Source organism: Cynocephalus volans, chromosome 6 (genome assembly GCF_027409185.1).
Source record: "Cynocephalus volans isolate mCynVol1 chromosome 6, mCynVol1.pri, whole genome shotgun sequence".
Classification (NCBI taxonomy): domain Eukaryota; kingdom Metazoa; phylum Chordata; class Mammalia; order Dermoptera; family Cynocephalidae; genus Cynocephalus; species Cynocephalus volans.
This window is the reverse complement of record NC_084465.1, coordinates 123,417,251-123,435,253: the sequence shown is the minus strand read 5'-3', so window position 1 is coordinate 123,435,253 and position 18,003 is coordinate 123,417,251. Positions and strand designations below refer to the sequence as shown.

The window sequence follows — 18,003 nt, the reverse complement described above, 5'->3', positions numbered from 1 at the left end:
AAAAAAATATTAAGGGCATTAGCCAAGAGGGATCTCAACAACTTCATAGGTTTTCTAAAACAACTACTTGAAACACTCAAAGGTGAACTAAATTAAGGGGGAGAGCTGATCTCTATTAAGGTGGACATCAGGGAACATATATAGGAGGAGAAATAAAATCAAAATCAGCCAAATTAATTTGAATTTCTTAATGCGTAATTTTAAACAGACAGAAAATAAACTAAAGGCTAAAGTCAATGCTGTGATCAATGTTCCAAGAAAAACTGGAGACAATAAAACTAAGATTTTAGGTTTGAAGAAAATCTGGCCTCCTCTCTTTTTACAGGTGAGCCCATTTTTACAAGTCCAGCAGAAATACGAAATGTTTTATTGAATCTCATCAATAGCAAAGTTCGGTGGCTGGCAGATAGGTGACACACAATAATCATTGGTTGAGTGAGAAAAAAAAGAATGAATGAATAAATGCCAGGATCAGAACCTTGGTTTTCTGAGAAGGATGGGGCTCTTCCTCCTTAGTCACACATTCTGATAATCCTAAATTTGGAGGCACTAAGCTACTCTATTATTTTTAATTTTCAACAATCACCACCACTGGTTCATTCAGAAATAAAGGATTTCCGAAAGCATGCATTATGCCGAAGACATGCAATCCTGGGAAACAACATATTTGGCTAAGTCACTTCCTATTTTTCTTCCACAGGTAAACAAACCTTGTCTTTTCTGTATTATTTTGCTAGGGCTGCTGTAACAAAGCATCACAAACTGAGTGGCTTAGAACAACAGAAACTTATTTGTCTCACAGTACAGGAGGCTGGAAGTCTGAGATCAAGGTGTCAGCAGGTGCTTGCTTCTGAAGCTGTGAGGTGGAATCTGGTCCAGGCCTCTCCCTGGCTTCTGGTGGTTGCTGGCGATCCTTGGTATTTCTTGGCTCATAGAGCATCACCCTGATCTCTGCCTTTATCTTCACATGGTGTTCTCTCTGTGTGTGTCTGTCTCTGTCCAAATTTCCCCTTTTTGTAAGGACCCCAGTCTTATTAGATTAGGACCACTCCTAATGACCTCATTTTAGCTTGATTACCTCTGTAACAACCCTATCTCCAAATAAGGTCACATTGTGAGATATTGGGGGTTAGGACCCCAACATATCTTATTAGAGAGACACAATTAAGCCCCTAAAACCCCTGTACTCACTCAATTGCCCTTCTAAGCCCCAGTCACAATCTGATTTAAAAACTCATTTGCTTATCTTACTAAATGAGTTTTAGTATAACACAGAATATCTTTTTGTAACATGGTAAATTCCATACACAATTTCTGGTTTTTCATTTCTACATTGCAATTATTTGTGTTAATATAAATTGAGATCATGAGGGTAGTTCCAAAAGCTTGTGGAGAAATTAAAAGATAAGATGAATCTTTCCATGAACTTTTTGAAGACCCCTTGTACATATAAATGTTAAAATTAGGTTGAATGCTGCTCAAAACAATTATTCATAAATTATTATTGTGTGTGTGTCTAGGTTATCCATCAGTGAGGTTGTATTCATGGGAACATACAAGTAAGTGGTAATTACTGGACTTACATAGCATCTTTTCTTCAAAGAGACACAAATAATATAACCTCCCAGTGCCTCAATTTCCTGCATACTCTCAACAGAGTTAATAATACCCAACTGTCTTCCCCAAGATCACAGAGGTGTTGTGATGACTCAACGGTTATCACCCGAGTTCTCCCTAGAAAAAAGGTATGTGCATAGAGTACGGTTGTATCAGTAACTTTTTTTTTTTTTATAAGATGACACTGGTAAGGGGATCTTAACCCTTGACTTGGTGTTGTCAGCACCACACTCACCCAGTGAGTAAACCGGCCATCCCTATATAGGATCTGAACCCACGGCCTTGGTGTTGTAGGCACCACACTCTCCCGAGGGAGCCATGGGCCCGCCCTGTATCAGTAACTTCTTATCATCATCTTAGGTTCATTTGCGTCTATCAATAAGAACTTGGTTAACTGCAGAATCGGCTGCACTATACTGCGAAGTTTTGGGTAGACTATTGTGGCTTTCCGTTACAGTACTCGAATTACTCTACACTGCTGTCAAAAGCTTAACGTGTTCAAACCGACTGTAGCCGTCTACTTAGCACTTTTTCTTCAGAGCCTGGAAGAAGGTAGAGGTGAATAGAGTGTGTGCATTAGTGGGCCAAGGGGAAAGACAGAAGGGTGAAGAAAGGAGCGAAGCCGACACGGTCAGACTTGGGCCCTGACTTCTTCCAAGTCCCACCAAACACTTCTCAGGTGTGGTTAATCCCCGATGTCCCCTCCAGCCCACAGCGGCAGGGCCCACCCCACTCGTGCACTGGCCTCCTCAGGCCTCTCCCTGCGTTTGCTGAAGGGCCCGGGGGGCGGGGTACTTTGGAAATCTTAGAACACACAGGCGCAGTCTTCCTAGATCCTACATACAGAGAGAAACGAGGTTAGGAGCAGCACGGGCCCCCACCCACCGTGCGGGGTCTGAGCTGTCCTGTGGTTTGCTGGAGACAATTCTGTGCGGGCACCTATCGGAACGTCCCTAACGTCATGGCCCTGGAGACAGACCTGCGAGTGCAGCCCTCGGGACTTATCACCGAAGCCACCGCGCCAGGAGGCTCAGGCACCTGGCGGGGCCCCAGCTGGACGTCCTTTAATCTCCCCCAGCCCTACAGATGGGGCAGCGAGCACCAGAGAGCAGGTGCGCAAGACCCCTCTGAGGGGACCAACGCCCACCCCGCGGCCAAAGAGACCACAAGGTTCACCTGGACCGGATCCAGACCGCCCCTCACAGCGCAGCCCCCTTCGCCTGCACAGCCCCCCCTCTCCTGCACGCCGCGCCTCATCCTGACACGTCCCGCCCTCTATATGCGCATGCCCCGCCCATCATCTGTCCACATCCTGCTCATTGCATCCCAAATCGACCCTATCCCTCACCGCACTCAGCCCCTTTTGGCACGCGGGCCCTGCCCTCTCACCTCGCCCCGCCCCCTCTCCACATGAGGCCCCGCCCCTCCCATACCCCTCACCTCCCTCCTCAGTGAGGTCCGCCCTTTTCCTTGACGGCCTATCGGAGAGGACGCCACTGTTCGCGCTGACCAATGGGAGGCCCGGCCTCGCGCCCCGCCCCGCGCCGTGCGTAGGGTTAAATGTCGTGCCCGGGCCTCTCACTCCAGTCACCCACCATGTGGCGCGGCGGTGGGCGGTGGGCCCTAGGAATGCTGCGGCGGCTGAGAGGCTGGTGAGTCGGGCGGCGGGGCTGGGTCGTCAGGGTCTTTCCGTCCCTGCGCCCACGGTGACGGCTCCCCGCTCTGAGGGTCCCGTACTCCGAGCCCCCTGTCTGGGCTCCCGCACCCCCAGACCCCTCGTTTGAGGATTCCGTGCCCCGAGACTCCTCATCGGGGCTCCTGTACCCGACACTCCTCGTCTGGGCTCTGGCACCCCGAGACCCCGGAGCCCAGCCTTGCGGGTCCTGGCGGGTCCTTCAGTCCCTGGTGACGCGGCGGCCGAACGTGCGGGCCGCGGGTACCCGGGCCGGGCGCCGGAGCGACCCCAGTGGTCCCGTGGGTGGCCTTGCGCGCAGCGGTCATTGATGTGGATTTTAACATGCGTAATAAAAGTGACTGCAGTTTGTGGTTCTCGTAATAGGTTTGCTCCCGTTTCGAGGCAATTCCTGAGGCCGCTAAAGGCTGTACTTAACTTTAAACTGCTGTGTTCTTAATAAAATCGTGGTTTCCCAGAATTGAGCTTTTTTTAACTGACTCTATTTATGGGAAAATAAAAATGATTTTTAAAAAGCTTAGTTTTTATGCTAATTCACAAAGCCTTATTTAATTCATGGTGCAGTTTAGCTACTTGCTAGCCCAGGTAAGGAAATGGGGTAGGGGTGTGTGTCAGTTCCTGGGAGTGTCTTTATGGAGTATTTGAGTTTGGCAGCAGGAACATTATTTGTATATGTAGGAGGTTACCAGAAAGTTTATGGTGGAAAAGCCCTAGTATGGCCTCTCAGGGTTTCATACATATTGTGTTCTTGATGATAAATAGCTTCTTAAAACCCTTCTCTATACCATAATTCTACAATTTGCTAAATTAATAGGAAATACTGGTTGATTATAGTATATTGTTGTTAATCAGTGTTTTTTCCCTGTACATATCATTTTTAAAAGTGTTTCTGTGAGATATGACGTTAATGTAGAAAATCCCATAATACAGTTTGAGAGAATAACTATAAGTGTGTTACCATTACCAGGTTTAAGACTGGCCCTAACTGCTCATAACCCTCTCCTTTCCTCTTAGATAATCACTCTCCTGATGTACAGAAATTATTTCCTTGCTTATTTTTATATTTTTACCTTCTATATACATTCCTACAACACAGTGTTACCTGTTTGAATAATACCTTTTAAAAATAGTACTGTGTCTATCTTTGTAATTTTTTGTTCAACATTATGTGAACTACATCTTTGTTACATGTAGTTGTAGTCAGTCCATTTTTATTGCTAAGTTTATCCGTTCTCTGTTGATGGGCATCTGGGTTGATTGAGGTTGGGACTATTAGGATTAATGCCCACATTCTCACACATGTGTGCTAATTCACAGTACAAGTTCAAAGATGTATGAGTATACAAAGAGATGAATGAATTACTAATCTTCAGCTTTTCTAAATGATCCCAAATGCTTTTCCAGTTTGTGCTCCCAGAAGAGTGTATGAGAGTTCCTGGTACTGTTAAGCTTTTTAGTTTTCACTAGTTTGGTAAGTATGTGATGGAATTTTATTGTAGTTGAGTTTATTGATATGCTGTGAAGGCCTGTAAGGATTCTGTAATGGAAAAAAGCCATTTTGACAGAGTTGTTTTTTATACAATTAAGGGAAATTTGTATCATAATTGTTTTATGGTTATTTGTGAACATGCACAGATAAAAGGTTTTCAACATTTAATAATTGATATTACGAAGCTTTATCTGAATTGAGATAAAACGTTGTTAAAATGGACAGATCTTTACTAGAAATTAATTTTCTGGAATGTGTGAGATTTTGGAAGATGCAAGATTTAATTTTTCTTTAGTTAATTGTCTTTATCACATGGCAATATTTTCATTATGTTGCTGAATTATGTTAGCCAAATGATTTTCCTACAAATCTTCTAACGTCTATGACTTTTCTCAAGTACAGCAGTGCACACCACATGGTATGGAGGTGGAGGAGTGACCCGGCCTGTGAGAGGGCCCTGCAGTATCAAGTAGGAGAAAAGATCCATGGGTTCACCGTGAACCAGGTACGGGTCCCACTGGGCATGCTCCTTATAAATCGATGTGTGTGACAGATGGAGTTTCCATGGGCATGTGAGGTCCTTCTGGGCTGAGACTGGAGTTTTCCTCCTTGTGTCCCCACGCCCTGGCATAGATCCTGTTTCATGGTAGGTACTCAGCTGAACTGAGTGGGCAAATGAAGTGATCCCCAGTCCCTTACCTGCATCTCTTGAAGCCTGACAACTGGCCAGATTTTACAAAGTAACACTCCCACCAGCGTCTTCTGCAGCTGACCCTGATGATTCACTCTGCCTCTGCATGTGATCCATAAGGATTCTCAGTGACCTTCATCTGTTCAGTCAGGATTTGTCATCAAAGAGTTTGCTCTAAACTTACTCAGATGCTTTCTGTTTTCTGAGCCATTTTGGTTTCAGATTCTAGAAAAGAGATTGTGGACCTGTATTTACTTAGGTTTATGTTAAAATAGATTCATTCGATTCTTGTTTTTTTGCTTAAACCTTTCACATTGCTTTTTTATTTAATATAATTGGAAAATATGTACTTCAAATATTTCACTGGCTGTTGGCTTTGTGCTGTGCTTGATGCTATACCAAATACAAACTGCTCACAATCTGGAAAGACTCATGGAGCTGTAAAACCAGACACAGCGTGGTGAGCTGCAGAAGTGCTGGGGCAGGGTAAGGAGAGGAGGAGAGGCAGTAGCGCTGGCTGCTGGTGGGAGAGAGAGGGGCTCACAGAGACGGTGGCATGTAAGAAAGAAAGTGATCCATCTCTAGGCAGGGTGAGTAAAGGAGTGATGTGGGGCAGGTCAAGGCAAGGCACAGTGAGTCATGAACACAGGGTCAGAGCATTTGCAATGGTCCCTTCAAGGCCACACAGAGAAGTTTGGAATTATAGTACAAGTTACTGTGAATAAGGACCTTATTCAGAGTGGTGGATTCTTTTCCTTTATTTTTCAAACATTGTAGAATCTTATTTTATGATAAACCATGATTCTTGTTTGAGAAATAGTTACCATGAAAGCTGTTCTTAGGCAGATGTCTCACACTGATCATCTTTTAGAAAGTACAGTAAACTTGCAAACGTAAGTGTATTAACAGCCGTAGATTATACAGGTATTAACAGACCACTTTATGCCGTGATTTGTGTGTCAGGGCCCCTAGATTGGGCTTACAAGACCCAGGTTCTAATCTCAGGTCTGCCAGTAACTCACTTTGTAAGCATGGGCAGGTTACTTTCACAGCACCTAAGGAAGGGGGCGGTTATCATAGTGAATGGTGTGGTTATCGTAGTGATATGATACGTGATTGAACGGAAGTGGGCCTGCTGACTGAAAGAAAGTGAGCCAAAACGCAGGGTACTGATCAATCTTTATTAAAGGAAAAGAATCTGCCTGGCTGTGCTCAAAAGGGTGGGAGAGCTTATATAGGGTGCCAAGGGCTGGCTGATACAATCAAGGAGGGGCATTATGCTAATGCAGAAGTGGTGCAACCAGGGTGGAGAATTACACCTTTGCAACAACAAAAGGGTTTCTGTTATGCGGAATTCACAAGGCTTCTCCTAAAGGGAACGGGGGGAGGGGTTTGGTGCTGGAGTGGAAGACAAGGCTGGTGGCTATTTTGTGCTTATTGTGTGCATAATGGCACTGGTCACATCCAGGATCCATCACTGACATAGTTGGAAGGTGACAATTTCTTTAATACCAAGGACTGTGGACACTCACATAGGGCTTACCTAAAGCAAGAGATGATGCCCCTCGCCCACCCCGGGGCATTTATACCCTCTGGTCCCCTGCTGCTGTTCTGGAGGCCCTGGCTGTGTGCGTTCTGGTTCTTCCTCTAGGTACAAGTGGCTGGTAACACCCCCACTTAACCACTGAGAACTCCCTAAAGTAGAAGAAGTGACATTTATTCCTGGGATGTCCCTCTCCTTTCGCAGGCTGAGGCCCATGCCAGCATTTACCTTCCCTGCATGTCTGTTCTGAGCATTACATGAGGTGACGTGTGTAAAAGCAAGAGACCCATGGCATACGCTGCCAGGGTGAGCTTTATTACCAAGGCTGGCATAGTGCGATGGGAAGGACACAGGTACCAGGGTGAGTCCTGGCTCTGTTGATCTGAGCAGCTCATGTCATCACCCTGAGCCTCAGGCTTTTCAGCTGTAAATGGGGAGGAGAATACCTCCCTCCCAGGGTTATATGTGACACGTGTAGAAAATGCTTAGCAAATAGTAAGCACTCAAAAAAAAAAAAAAGGTAAACATTCTTATCAGCCCTTTTTAATTCTTAATATCCTCAGTTAAGGGATTTGGACAAGATGGTTCTGTCCCTTTCAGATCTGAAATGCCAGCTTCCTAGTTTTGTCTAATTTAAGGCAGCAGGCCAGCTCTCAGTGTATTTAAGATAACCATTTTGAATGACATGGCATCCATGTTTGGCTGCTCATGCTTCTCTTCTTAACTAAGGTGACATCTGTTCCTGAACTGTTCCTGACTGCAGTGAAGCTCAGCCACGATGACACAGGGGCTAAGTATTTACATGTGGCAAGAGAAGACACAAATAATTTGTTCAGGTGTGTGATATGTTGTAAATCATGTTCTGCATGTTTCTGTTTATAATATCTACCTAAAATTAAGAAGTTTAAATAATATCTCAATATTTTTATACACAGAGCGTCCCAAAAATATAAGGGATTACGTCTATTTACATCCTCATCTAAATACATTAAAGTTTTACAGTCTGAATCAGTGATCTTATACTTTATAGTTAAAAAACATTTTGTTAAAAGATTATATTATAATGATTGTTTCTAATAATCCGAGGTAGTCTCATGTTTAGGAACTCTGTTGGGCATTACTAAGCATAACCTTTCCCATTATCCTTTTTCTTTGCCTTAGTGTGCAATTTCGCACCACTCCAATGGATAGCACTGGTGTTCCGCATATTCTTGAGCATACGGTCCTTTGTGGCTCTCAGAAATACCCATGTAGAGATCCTTTCTTCAAAATGTTGAACAGGTCATTATCCACTTTTATGAATGCATTCACAGGTAAGACTGATGTCCTGAGCCGAAATCACTGTTGGGTTTGCTCAAATTCAGTTAGATGCTAAGAAAAAGGAGATTAGTTGGCAATTAATAAATGTACTAAAATAAATTTTTACCAGTCTCTATTCTAGTTGAAAGGTGTTAGAAATTTAGTTCTTTAGGAAAGCCACATTGTGGTCAGGTTATACACACTAGAGTTTTAGGAAAAAGGAATGTGAGTTTTTTCTGGAAAAATTCAAAATAATTTTGGGAAATTGCTACAACATTAGGCCTCTGTAGTGTTAGTTATTAGTAGTAAATCTGAAGATGGTGAGTAGGCTAATGGAATGAAGCATCCTGTGAAGGACTGAGATGCAGGGGCAGATTAAATCAGGCTCCTGCAGACTAAGGTCATGTGTCTCAGCCTGTGGAAATCTCTGGAGGAATTTGAACTATAGAAATGGTAACTGAAGAACTAGTTGTAGTGCCTGTCAGGTGCAGACCCTGAGTTGGGCCTGGGAAAGTGGGTCCTCAGGGGTGACGAGGCACGTTAGGAGCCGAGGCACAGACCCAAAGTGCGGGATTGCTGCCTCCGTCCCGCTGGTAGTCAGCACATGCTGTGATGGAGAAATGAGGCTTAAGAGAAAATGTTTTTTGTAGAAATGTGTTGCATTTTTAAATCTTAACTTTTTATTTGTACCCAGCTAGTGATTATACTCTGTATCCATTTTCCACACAAAATCCCAAGGATTTTCAGAATCTCCTCTCTGTGTATCTGGATGCAACCTTTTTTCCATGCCTGCGGGAGCTAGATTTTTGGTATGTAATGATTAATTAATTGATTTAGACTTTAGTATTAGAATCACTGTCATCTCACTGTTATTTATCATTATTTAGGCAGGAAGGATGGCGACTAGAGCATGAGAATCCAAGTGACCCCCAAACGCCCTTGGTCTTTAAAGGCGTTGTCTTTAATGAGATGAAGGGAGCATTTGTAAGTTTTGCCTTTTTTACATTGCGTTAAGGTGGTCTTGCCTGCATAAAATGCTGAAGTATAAATAGGTTTGGAAGATAGTTGGCGTTCAGTTATTTCACTTAACATTACCGTCTTAGGTCATAACTTGCTGAACTAGCTGGGGTCAGTGCTGTAGGCAGCAGCCACAGGCGGCAGTGGGCCCAGGCTGCTGTTTCATCTGGGCGCTTCTGCATATGTGGCACTCAGGCCCTGTCTGGTGGCCCTGGGGTGCAATCTGCCGCAGGTCTGCAGGGTAAAAGCCCTTTTCCCAGCACTCTGACGACATTGTCCTCTTCACTGTCATTCTTGCCTGAGTGCACAGTGGCCTTTACCAGAAGCTCCGTAGCATGTGGGCCACAGTGAAGGTGGGGGAGCCCTGCTCCATTGCTGTCTTCCGTAGACCAAACAATGCGAGCTTTGCTTCATTTGTTATGAAGAGGAATTTTCAAAAAGTATTTTTGTCAACATGTGATGAGTTAAGTTACTGAATGAACACAGAAAGGTTGTATAAATACATACACACACCGTGCATATATATACACATAGATACATACACAACTATGTAATCAAAAAACCCCACATAATCAAAAGCTCTTTGGGGACCACATCAGTTTTTAGGAGCATAAAGGTGTCTTGAATCCTTCTGGGTTTGAGAACCACTGTCTTCGACCTGTGTCCTCAAGTCCCCTGGTGACTGAAGGCCTGCCCTGGTCTGTCCTGGTGTCTCTGACATGCATGGGGTGGCTTGTGTCTACCGTGCTGCTTCCCAACTTCTCTGCGCTCTTTCAGGTGATGAGCTATTTCTCATCCTTTTCGATTTTGGTATCATTTCTTCCAAGACACTTTCTTGAAACTTGAGTTAAGGTGATAGCGTTTCCCTGTCTCCTATATGGCTAGTGGACAAAGGCAGTTCTAACCCCTTTATCCTGCCCGGTGCCTGTGCTCTTGCCCTGCATAGGCAATGGAGTTGTCGTCCCCCAAATGTTGAAAAGTAAGGTTTTTTTCTCTTTCAGGAGAGTCAGTTCTTGGGCCCCATGCACAGATATGGAGAAGTTGAATGCTGCGTTAAACATACTTGCATGAATGTCCGTGTTTACCATTAGAACAGTTTTATTTGCAAAGCGTTGTCAGTATCTGCTCCCAGAATGTGACTAATTTGCTGTATTGTAATGTTACAATGACTGTGTACTATATCACATGTGTATTTTTTATTTTTTATCTACTGTTTTAAAATTTGAAGACAGATAATGAGAGGATATTCTCTCAGCATGTTCAGAACAGACTTCTTCCCGACCACACCTACTCAGTGGTCTCTGGTGGAGATCCGCTCTGCATCCCGGAGCTCACATGGGAGCAGCTGAAACAGTTTCACGCTACTCACTACCACCCAAGCAATGCTCGGTAATCCTTTTAAAAGTTTAAGGTGGATGGTTAGGAGTTGACTGGTTTGCATTCTTAGAAAAAATGACAAACTTCTCTCACATGTAGTAGTAAATGATTGTTGCTTAAGAAATACATAAGTCTAGATAAGAGTCTTTGCTGAAGTTTGCCTGTCTGACCTACTTGGACACTCATTTTAAACATCTACAACATAACTCTCAGCACAGCGTGGTGGTTACAAACAGCCTTTGGAGTCACCTCCCCACCACCTAGGAGGACAGGCTGATGTGGGAGGTGCAAGCCTCAGGCACTGCCCTGGGCACACAGAAGAGCTCTGCAAATGGTGGATGCAGCTACTGAACCTCAGAAACTTACCTTTTGGGCCGGCCCCTGGCTCACTCGGGAGAGTGTGGTGCTGATAACACCAAGGCCATGGGTTTGGATCCCATATAGGGATGGCTGGTTAGCTCATTGGGTGAGCATGGTGCTGACAGCACCAAGTCAAGGGTTAAGATCCCCTTACTGGTCATCTTTTTAAAAAAAAAAAAGAAAGAAAAAAAAAAGAAATTTATCTTTTGATACACTGCTTGTTTCATGTGTCATTAATAATAAAACACTAATAATTATATTTACAAAGAAACCAGATGCTAATGTAAAATCATATTTGCAATATTGTATAAAAAGTTAAAATTTTTAATTTTGGAAACTTTCAAATATATGGAAAAGGAGGGAGAATAGAATAACAAACACCCATACACTTACATATTCTTTTTTTTTTTGCTGACTTTTTTGAAGTAAATTACAGACATCATGATCACTTACCCCTTAATACTTGTACTTTTGTGATCCTAAAATATAAGAATATTTTCTTTAAAAAAAAAAAAAAAAAAAAAGACCGGTAAGGGGATCTTAACCCTTAACTTGGTGTTGTCAGCACCACGCTCTCCCAAGTGAGCTAACCAGCCATCCCTATATAGGGATCTGAACCCGTGGCCTTGGTGTTGTCAGCACCACACTCTCCCGAGTGAGCCACGGGCTGGCCCTAGCATATTTTCTTAAAACCTTCTATTTCCTACTCTGTATTCACTCTCCAGTTGTCCCTAAAATGTTTGAGCAACATGAAGACCACACGTGATGTTTTCAGTCCATGTGTTTCCTGGGTCCGCTCATGGAGAGTGGTGGGAGAGGCCACGCCAGGCTTCCCCTGGGCTTTCTCACCCTCTGCACTGTCTGGCTGCTGCCTTGTGGAATTGGAACTTGAATTGGATCCAGACACTTGGTTAAAGTCAAGTTAAGCCTTTTAAACAGTCCTTCATGGGTGGTGCTCTTACACCTGCTGCATCGCATCAGGCCTGTGTGGGGCCTGTTCACAGATTGGGGTGACAGCAGCTCCTTTGTGCAGTTCTGTGTTTTCCTACAACTACAGGCCCTCTCGTGGGTTGAGATTCTGGTAACCTGTTAATATTAATTGAGTTTTTCATCAACCTACTGATAGATTTCATGTTCATTGATGATTGTTGCCTTAGTCCATTATAATAGACTTTGCAAAGTTTTCTAACACTATAATTTCTTCTACATTTGTTAGCTGGATTTCTGTAAAAAAGAGCTTCTCCTCGTCCACTGGGGGTATTGGGTTCCTCTGAAATATGGCTCTGAGAAAGGCAGGGGGCATGTGTGCCCCGCAGTGTCCAGTTTTAGGACACAGAGGTGACAGTAGCTACCTCCAGTGATGACCAGCAGTCTTTTTTCTTTTTTTCCCTAGCCTTCTTTGGTTTGTTTTGATTTTTATTGCCACTATGACCTCATAGACTATTTTTATATGTGTATATATCTGAGATTTTATGACCAAATGGAATCTTTTTATTTATTTTTATGCTCAGATTATTCCTGCTCCCATATGAGTTCCTTTCTGACAGTTTTTAGTCTTCAGTGATTTCTTTGGTTTCTATCTCCCATTCCCCCAATCCCAACATATGCACACCCAGGCTCTCCCTGCTCCAGGTATCCAGCTGGTCTTTTCCCATGGAGTTCTGTGCTCAGTGGAAAGAGGCACTTAGAGACCAGTACCCAGATGTTAGGGGTGCTCATTACTACTGCATTATCTAAACCCTTCCAGTATAAAATCTGCTTCTAAACCCTGAGTGTGAAATTTTAGACGGTCTTTAAGATACTGGTTTCCCAAATCTCAGTCATAGCTAGACAACAGATAGTAAAGAAAAAGACCAGTTCTATCATTGTAGCCTTTTTCCTCTGGTTGAATAAATGCGTTATCTTAAAAACTCATATAATCTGAAATTTGTAGCCTAAAATTGATTTTTGTGGAATTCTTTATTTTGTCAGTCTTAGATGGATTACTGTAGCTAGGGTCGTAATGTATTTTAACAAATAACTCATTTGTTTTTTATAATGCCTTTATACAGCAGATTTAAAATAAGAGATCAAATTTTGCTGGATTTACATTTAATTAATTCCTCCTGCATGATTTGTGTTTTGTATGTACCTTCTATCCTATTAAAAGGGCAAAAGCTGCTGTCTCATGTTTATAGTTAAATCGAGGGAAAACAAAATGTATTCCTATATAAAATTCACCTCAGTGTGGACACTGGCTTGTTATCAGCTACCATATATTGTACATCCTCTATTTCATGCAAAAAGTCACTGCTGTTCACTTCTAATCTTTTAAACTAAAATGGACTAATATCTTTCCTCAAAATTTTAGGTTCTTCACTTATGGTAATTTTCAGTTAGAACAGCATCTGAAACAAATTCACGAAGAAGCACTGAGTAAATTTCAGAAAATTGAACCAAGTACCACAGTGCCAGCTCAGAAGCCCTGGGATGAGCCCGTAAGTGCCCTGTCCAGTTTTTGTCATACCTGTTAAGTATATCAAGATGAGGACTTCTGTTATTTATTAATAATAGGATTTTAAAATGTTGTTGTGGCTGTGCAATGTAGATAAGAGTTTGTCAAGCCTAACGAATGGTTATTTGTTTTAAAAAGAAAGTTAACTTAGTGAAAAGCATGCCCTTGACCATTGTGTGCATCCAAGTAATCTATCATAGTTTAACACCGTTCAGACTCGATGCCTTCTGAAAGCACTACATCATTTTACAGAGGGAATTCCAGATAACATGTGGCCCGGATTCACTGGCTGGAGATCCGTCCAAACAAACCACGGTCAGTGTTAGCTTCCTCTTGCCCGAGTAAGTATACCGTACTGAGGTTCATACTAGCTGAAAAACAGTGCGAAATAGCCAGGATAGGAGGTGAATTCTACCATTGGGTATAAGTTTATGTATGGTCAGGAGTCAGGAGTCAAGCAGGTTAGTTTTTAATAACATCTGAAATGGTTTTGGGGGAAAATCATTTTTGGTAGCCATCCAGAAGAAAAGTAATTTACTTTCTTATTGTATTTAAAGCTTCATTCCTATAAAGAATAGACTGCCTGGGAAAAGCAATCGTTTAAAAATATACCACATACAAAACTTTGTAATTCTGAGATTTCGTTAGAACCTGTGCTGTGGAGGGTACATAGGAAAGACTCTGGCACTGTGCCCCATGTTGTAGCTGCATGTCGTGAACACATCAGTCCAGCTCGTTGTTTGTTTCTTGTCTACTTTATAATGTTGATGTTGTAGCTATAATTGAAATAATATATGTGGAAGTGGTTGGCAGACTATCATGTGATAAGTATTTAACATGCAGTTAATTTTATGGTTTGGGGCCCCCCCCTCAAAAAATGCCAGTATAAAAAGTTCTCCTTTGCCCCTGTAATTATTAAAATGAGCATTTAAGTGCAGGAGTTTCTAGTAGAACTCAGCCTGGAGATGGAAGTGTTAATCTGGTATTGAATTAAGTGATTTGAAAAGCACTGATGAGGCCAACACTTCTCCCTTTTGTTCTCCTCCCCCTTTTTTTCAACGAAGTATCACTGACACATTTGAAGCCTTCACATTAAATCTCCTGTCTTCACTCTTGATATCGGGGCCCAATTCTCCCTTTTACAAAGCCTTAATTGAATCTGGACTTGGTACAGACTTTTCTCCTGATGCTGGGTAAGTTTTATGATTGGATTAGACCATAGCTGACAGTTGGGGGCAGTTCTGCTCCCTCCCCACCCCCAGGACACTTCATGATGTCTGGATACTTTTGGTTGTTACAGCTGGAGGGAGGGGGTGCCAGGGCAGGTTGTGCCCAGCACCCAGTAAGGAGCTCTGCATGATTGTCATTCCAGTGCACACCGTGTATGTCCCCTGAATGGGGCATTGGGCAAAAACAGCTTTTCCAGGGTCTCAGAGTATCACACCTTTAAAACACAAGTCATTAAGTACTCTTTGAAGTCTTAAGATTTTGTAAAACTCAGCAGTTTTCTATTTCTAAGTATATTTTGCCATAACTCAAAGGTTTAAATTGTATTGACTCTTAGAAACAGTAAAAGGGCATGAATGTACGTGACCAGTTAATTATATCTGAGAAGTGAATGTCTGAGAACATTGCTTTAATGGGCTTTGTGTAGTGGAGGACCTGGAGGTTAAAGTTCTTAATTCTGATCTTTAAAGCATATGACAAGCGAATGATGAAGTGCGTTCTTTCTGTGGTGCATTCTAGATACAACGGCTACACAAGGGAGGCCTACTTCAGCGTGGGCCTCCAGGGGATTGCAGAGAAAGACGTTCAGATGGTCAGGGACCTCGTGGACAGCACGCTTGATGAAGTGGTCAGGTGCGTGTGGCTGTTCACGTGGAACTGCTTGCCTTTCTCACTCACTGGTGCTTTCTGCAAAGGGCGCAGAGGCTTCTTCACTGTTTGGTCTTGTCCCTCTCTCTTTTTTTAATCTTTATTTTTAATTGACACATAGTGGTTGTACATGGATGTGGGGTACAATGTGATATTTGGGTACATATATACAGTGTGCAGTGATCAAATCAAAGTAATTAGCATATTATAACAAACATTTGTCATTTGTTTGTGTTGGGAACATTCAGCATCCTCTCTTCTAGCTCTTTGGAACTATACCATAAATTGTCATTAACTGTAGTCATCCTACATTGCTATAGGACACTAAAACTTATCTCTCCTTTCTAGCTGTATTTTTGTATTCATTGACCAACCTCTCCCTACTTCCCCCTTTTCAGCCTCTAGTAACCACTATTCTACTCTCTACTTCTCTGAGATCAACTTTTTTTAGCTTCTGCATTTGAGTGAAAACATACGGTATTTATCTTTTTGTGGTTGGCTTATTTTGCTTCACATAATGTCCTCCAGATTTGTGCATGTTGCTGCAAATGACAGAATTTCAGTCTTTTTATGGATGTTTAGTGGCCTTCTCTTTATGTACTAAAACATGAATTAGTTTATATTTAACTGTTTAAATATTATCTCTGGTACTTTGTGTTTCTAAAACTTTCTTTTCAACATCTCTTTTCTTAATTGTTTTCTTCAGGAAAGGATTTGAAGATGATCGAATTGAAGCTTTACTTCATAAAATCGAAATACAAATGAAGCATCAATCTACCAGCTTTGGACTTGCCCTGACATCAGTACGTGGTTTTTCAGCCATCTCAGTTTTGGTTTTGTTTTTTGTTTTTTGACTTTTGTAATCAGGGCTTCTTGACAGCAGTGAAAATACAGATTGATATTGATAGCTTTATTATTTGAACCCTAAAAGTTACACTGTCTTGGAACAAATATAAATTTAATTTTAATTTAGTTTTATAATAAACATTTTGTCTTTTTAGTAGCCTATTTATTTAATTGGCTTTTTGATATCTTATGTTTTTATGTGAAATAGTTTTATGCAGAATACTTTAAATAGGTAGGGATTTATGATAACTGATAATCTGTTGGTAATTATATTTTCTAAAAATAAATTAAGCCTTTGCTTTTTATGTTATTAGTAAAAAATAGAGTTAAAATGAATTTTCTTTTTCTCCAAAGAATGGCTTAAGTTTTTTGTTATAAACAATCATGTGTGGTATTTTAAATACAGAAACTAGAATCTCAATAAAACAGTCATCTGTGGTATTTTTAAATACAGAAACTAGGATTTCAATAACATATCATGACTTTGATGTTTACTCTGGGGTATTATAGTGTTTGTGGTATAAAGTGCGTTATAGGTTTAAAACTCTCCACTCCAGTACATAGCTTCTTGTTGGAATCATGATGGGGACCCTGTGGAACTCCTGCAGTTGGGAAATCAGTTGGCTAGATTCAGGCAGTGCCTTAAGGAAAATCCAAAATTTTTGCAAGAAAAAGTGAAACAGTATTTTAAGGTAAGAAAGTTTGAAAATTTATGTCTATAATTTTGAAGTTGAATGTTATAATGAAAAGAACATTAGGAGCAAAATTTTTCTGTGTCAATAAATTTCTGTTAATGAATGGTTAAGGTAATTTTTAAATTTTTAACTAAAAATTTAAATGCTTACATTAACTTAATTAAAAAATTCTGTTTTCCAAGCTGTAATGCAAGTTGATAGAGGGTGTTTTTTAATGTGACTATACATATGTTTATGTGTATATATTAACAAACATCTATGCTTATTTTTCTATTTTGTTAGTAGAATAATAATATAAAATATGAAAATAGTCACCAAAATGTAGTGACTATTCTGGTTATTTTTAAGATTGGATTCTTTCGATGCTTGTGAGTTTGTTTTTCTGGATTTCCAGACATTTGTGTGTGGTTGCATGTTCTCTGCTATGTATTTATTAATATGGTAGAACTTTTTAAAGGTATTGCCATGATGGGCAAGCCTGATGTCTGTTTGGAAGGGTAACTCTATTTGATGTGTGCCATTGTTGTGGACGTGGGACGTGCTTTGATAGTGGGACCTGCAGTTTCTCTGTAGGTTATTTTCTATAGAGCTTTGGTTGTGCTCCCATTCTCCCACTTCTCTGTATAGTATTACAAGTGAGCATTTCGTGCACATATTATTTTAATTGTTGAAATAAATGAAAGAAGCACATTAAATCACCAAACATCTGTTTTGTCCTCATAATTTATAAACTATCAAATGGAAAATATAGTTCCAAACTTTCAGAAGTAGTACAATGAACACTGGACAAAAATTAAGTTAGAATTTTGTGGTATCTTCTATTTAGACTAAAATCAAAGATTTATAATATTAAAAAGCACAAGTAATTTTATTTTTACAACAGGGTGTAAAGAAAATGTTGACTATTGATAAAATTATGGCTATGACATGGTGACCATTATAATAATAATCATTTAATAGTAGTAACAACAGCGTTATGAATTAATACTTACTGCATAGTAGGTGTG

The 18,003-nt window shown here is 41.2% G+C and overlaps 1 protein-coding gene across 2 annotated transcripts in view; it reads left to right on the top strand.

The window, feature by feature from the left end:
* The first annotated feature begins 3,192 nt into the window (after positions 1 to 3,192).
* PITRM1 (pitrilysin metallopeptidase 1) overlaps positions 3,193 to 18,003 on the top strand; it is a 32,229-nt gene continuing 17,418 nt past the window's right edge. The window contains exons 1-13 of one of the 2 annotated variants that reach the window (XM_063099430.1): positions 3,193 to 3,269; positions 5,202 to 5,304; positions 7,763 to 7,869; positions 8,195 to 8,346; positions 9,027 to 9,141; positions 9,220 to 9,316; positions 10,578 to 10,738; positions 13,437 to 13,563; positions 13,833 to 13,921; positions 14,645 to 14,773; positions 15,327 to 15,440; positions 16,162 to 16,258; positions 16,859 to 16,993. In XM_063099430.1, the coding sequence (XP_062955500.1) occupies positions 3,214 to 3,269; positions 5,202 to 5,304; positions 7,763 to 7,869; positions 8,195 to 8,346; positions 9,027 to 9,141; positions 9,220 to 9,316; positions 10,578 to 10,738; positions 13,437 to 13,563; positions 13,833 to 13,921; positions 14,645 to 14,773; positions 15,327 to 15,440; positions 16,162 to 16,258; positions 16,859 to 16,993 (1,482 nt within the window). In that variant the 5' untranslated portion in view covers positions 3,193 to 3,213. Of the gene's footprint in view, positions 3,270 to 5,201; positions 5,305 to 7,762; positions 7,870 to 8,194; positions 8,347 to 9,026; positions 9,142 to 9,219; positions 9,317 to 10,577; positions 10,739 to 13,436; positions 13,564 to 13,832; positions 13,922 to 14,644; positions 14,774 to 15,326; positions 15,441 to 16,161; positions 16,259 to 16,858; positions 16,994 to 18,003 lie in introns of those variants that run through there. The other variant, XM_063099431.1, reaches the window with a different exon arrangement.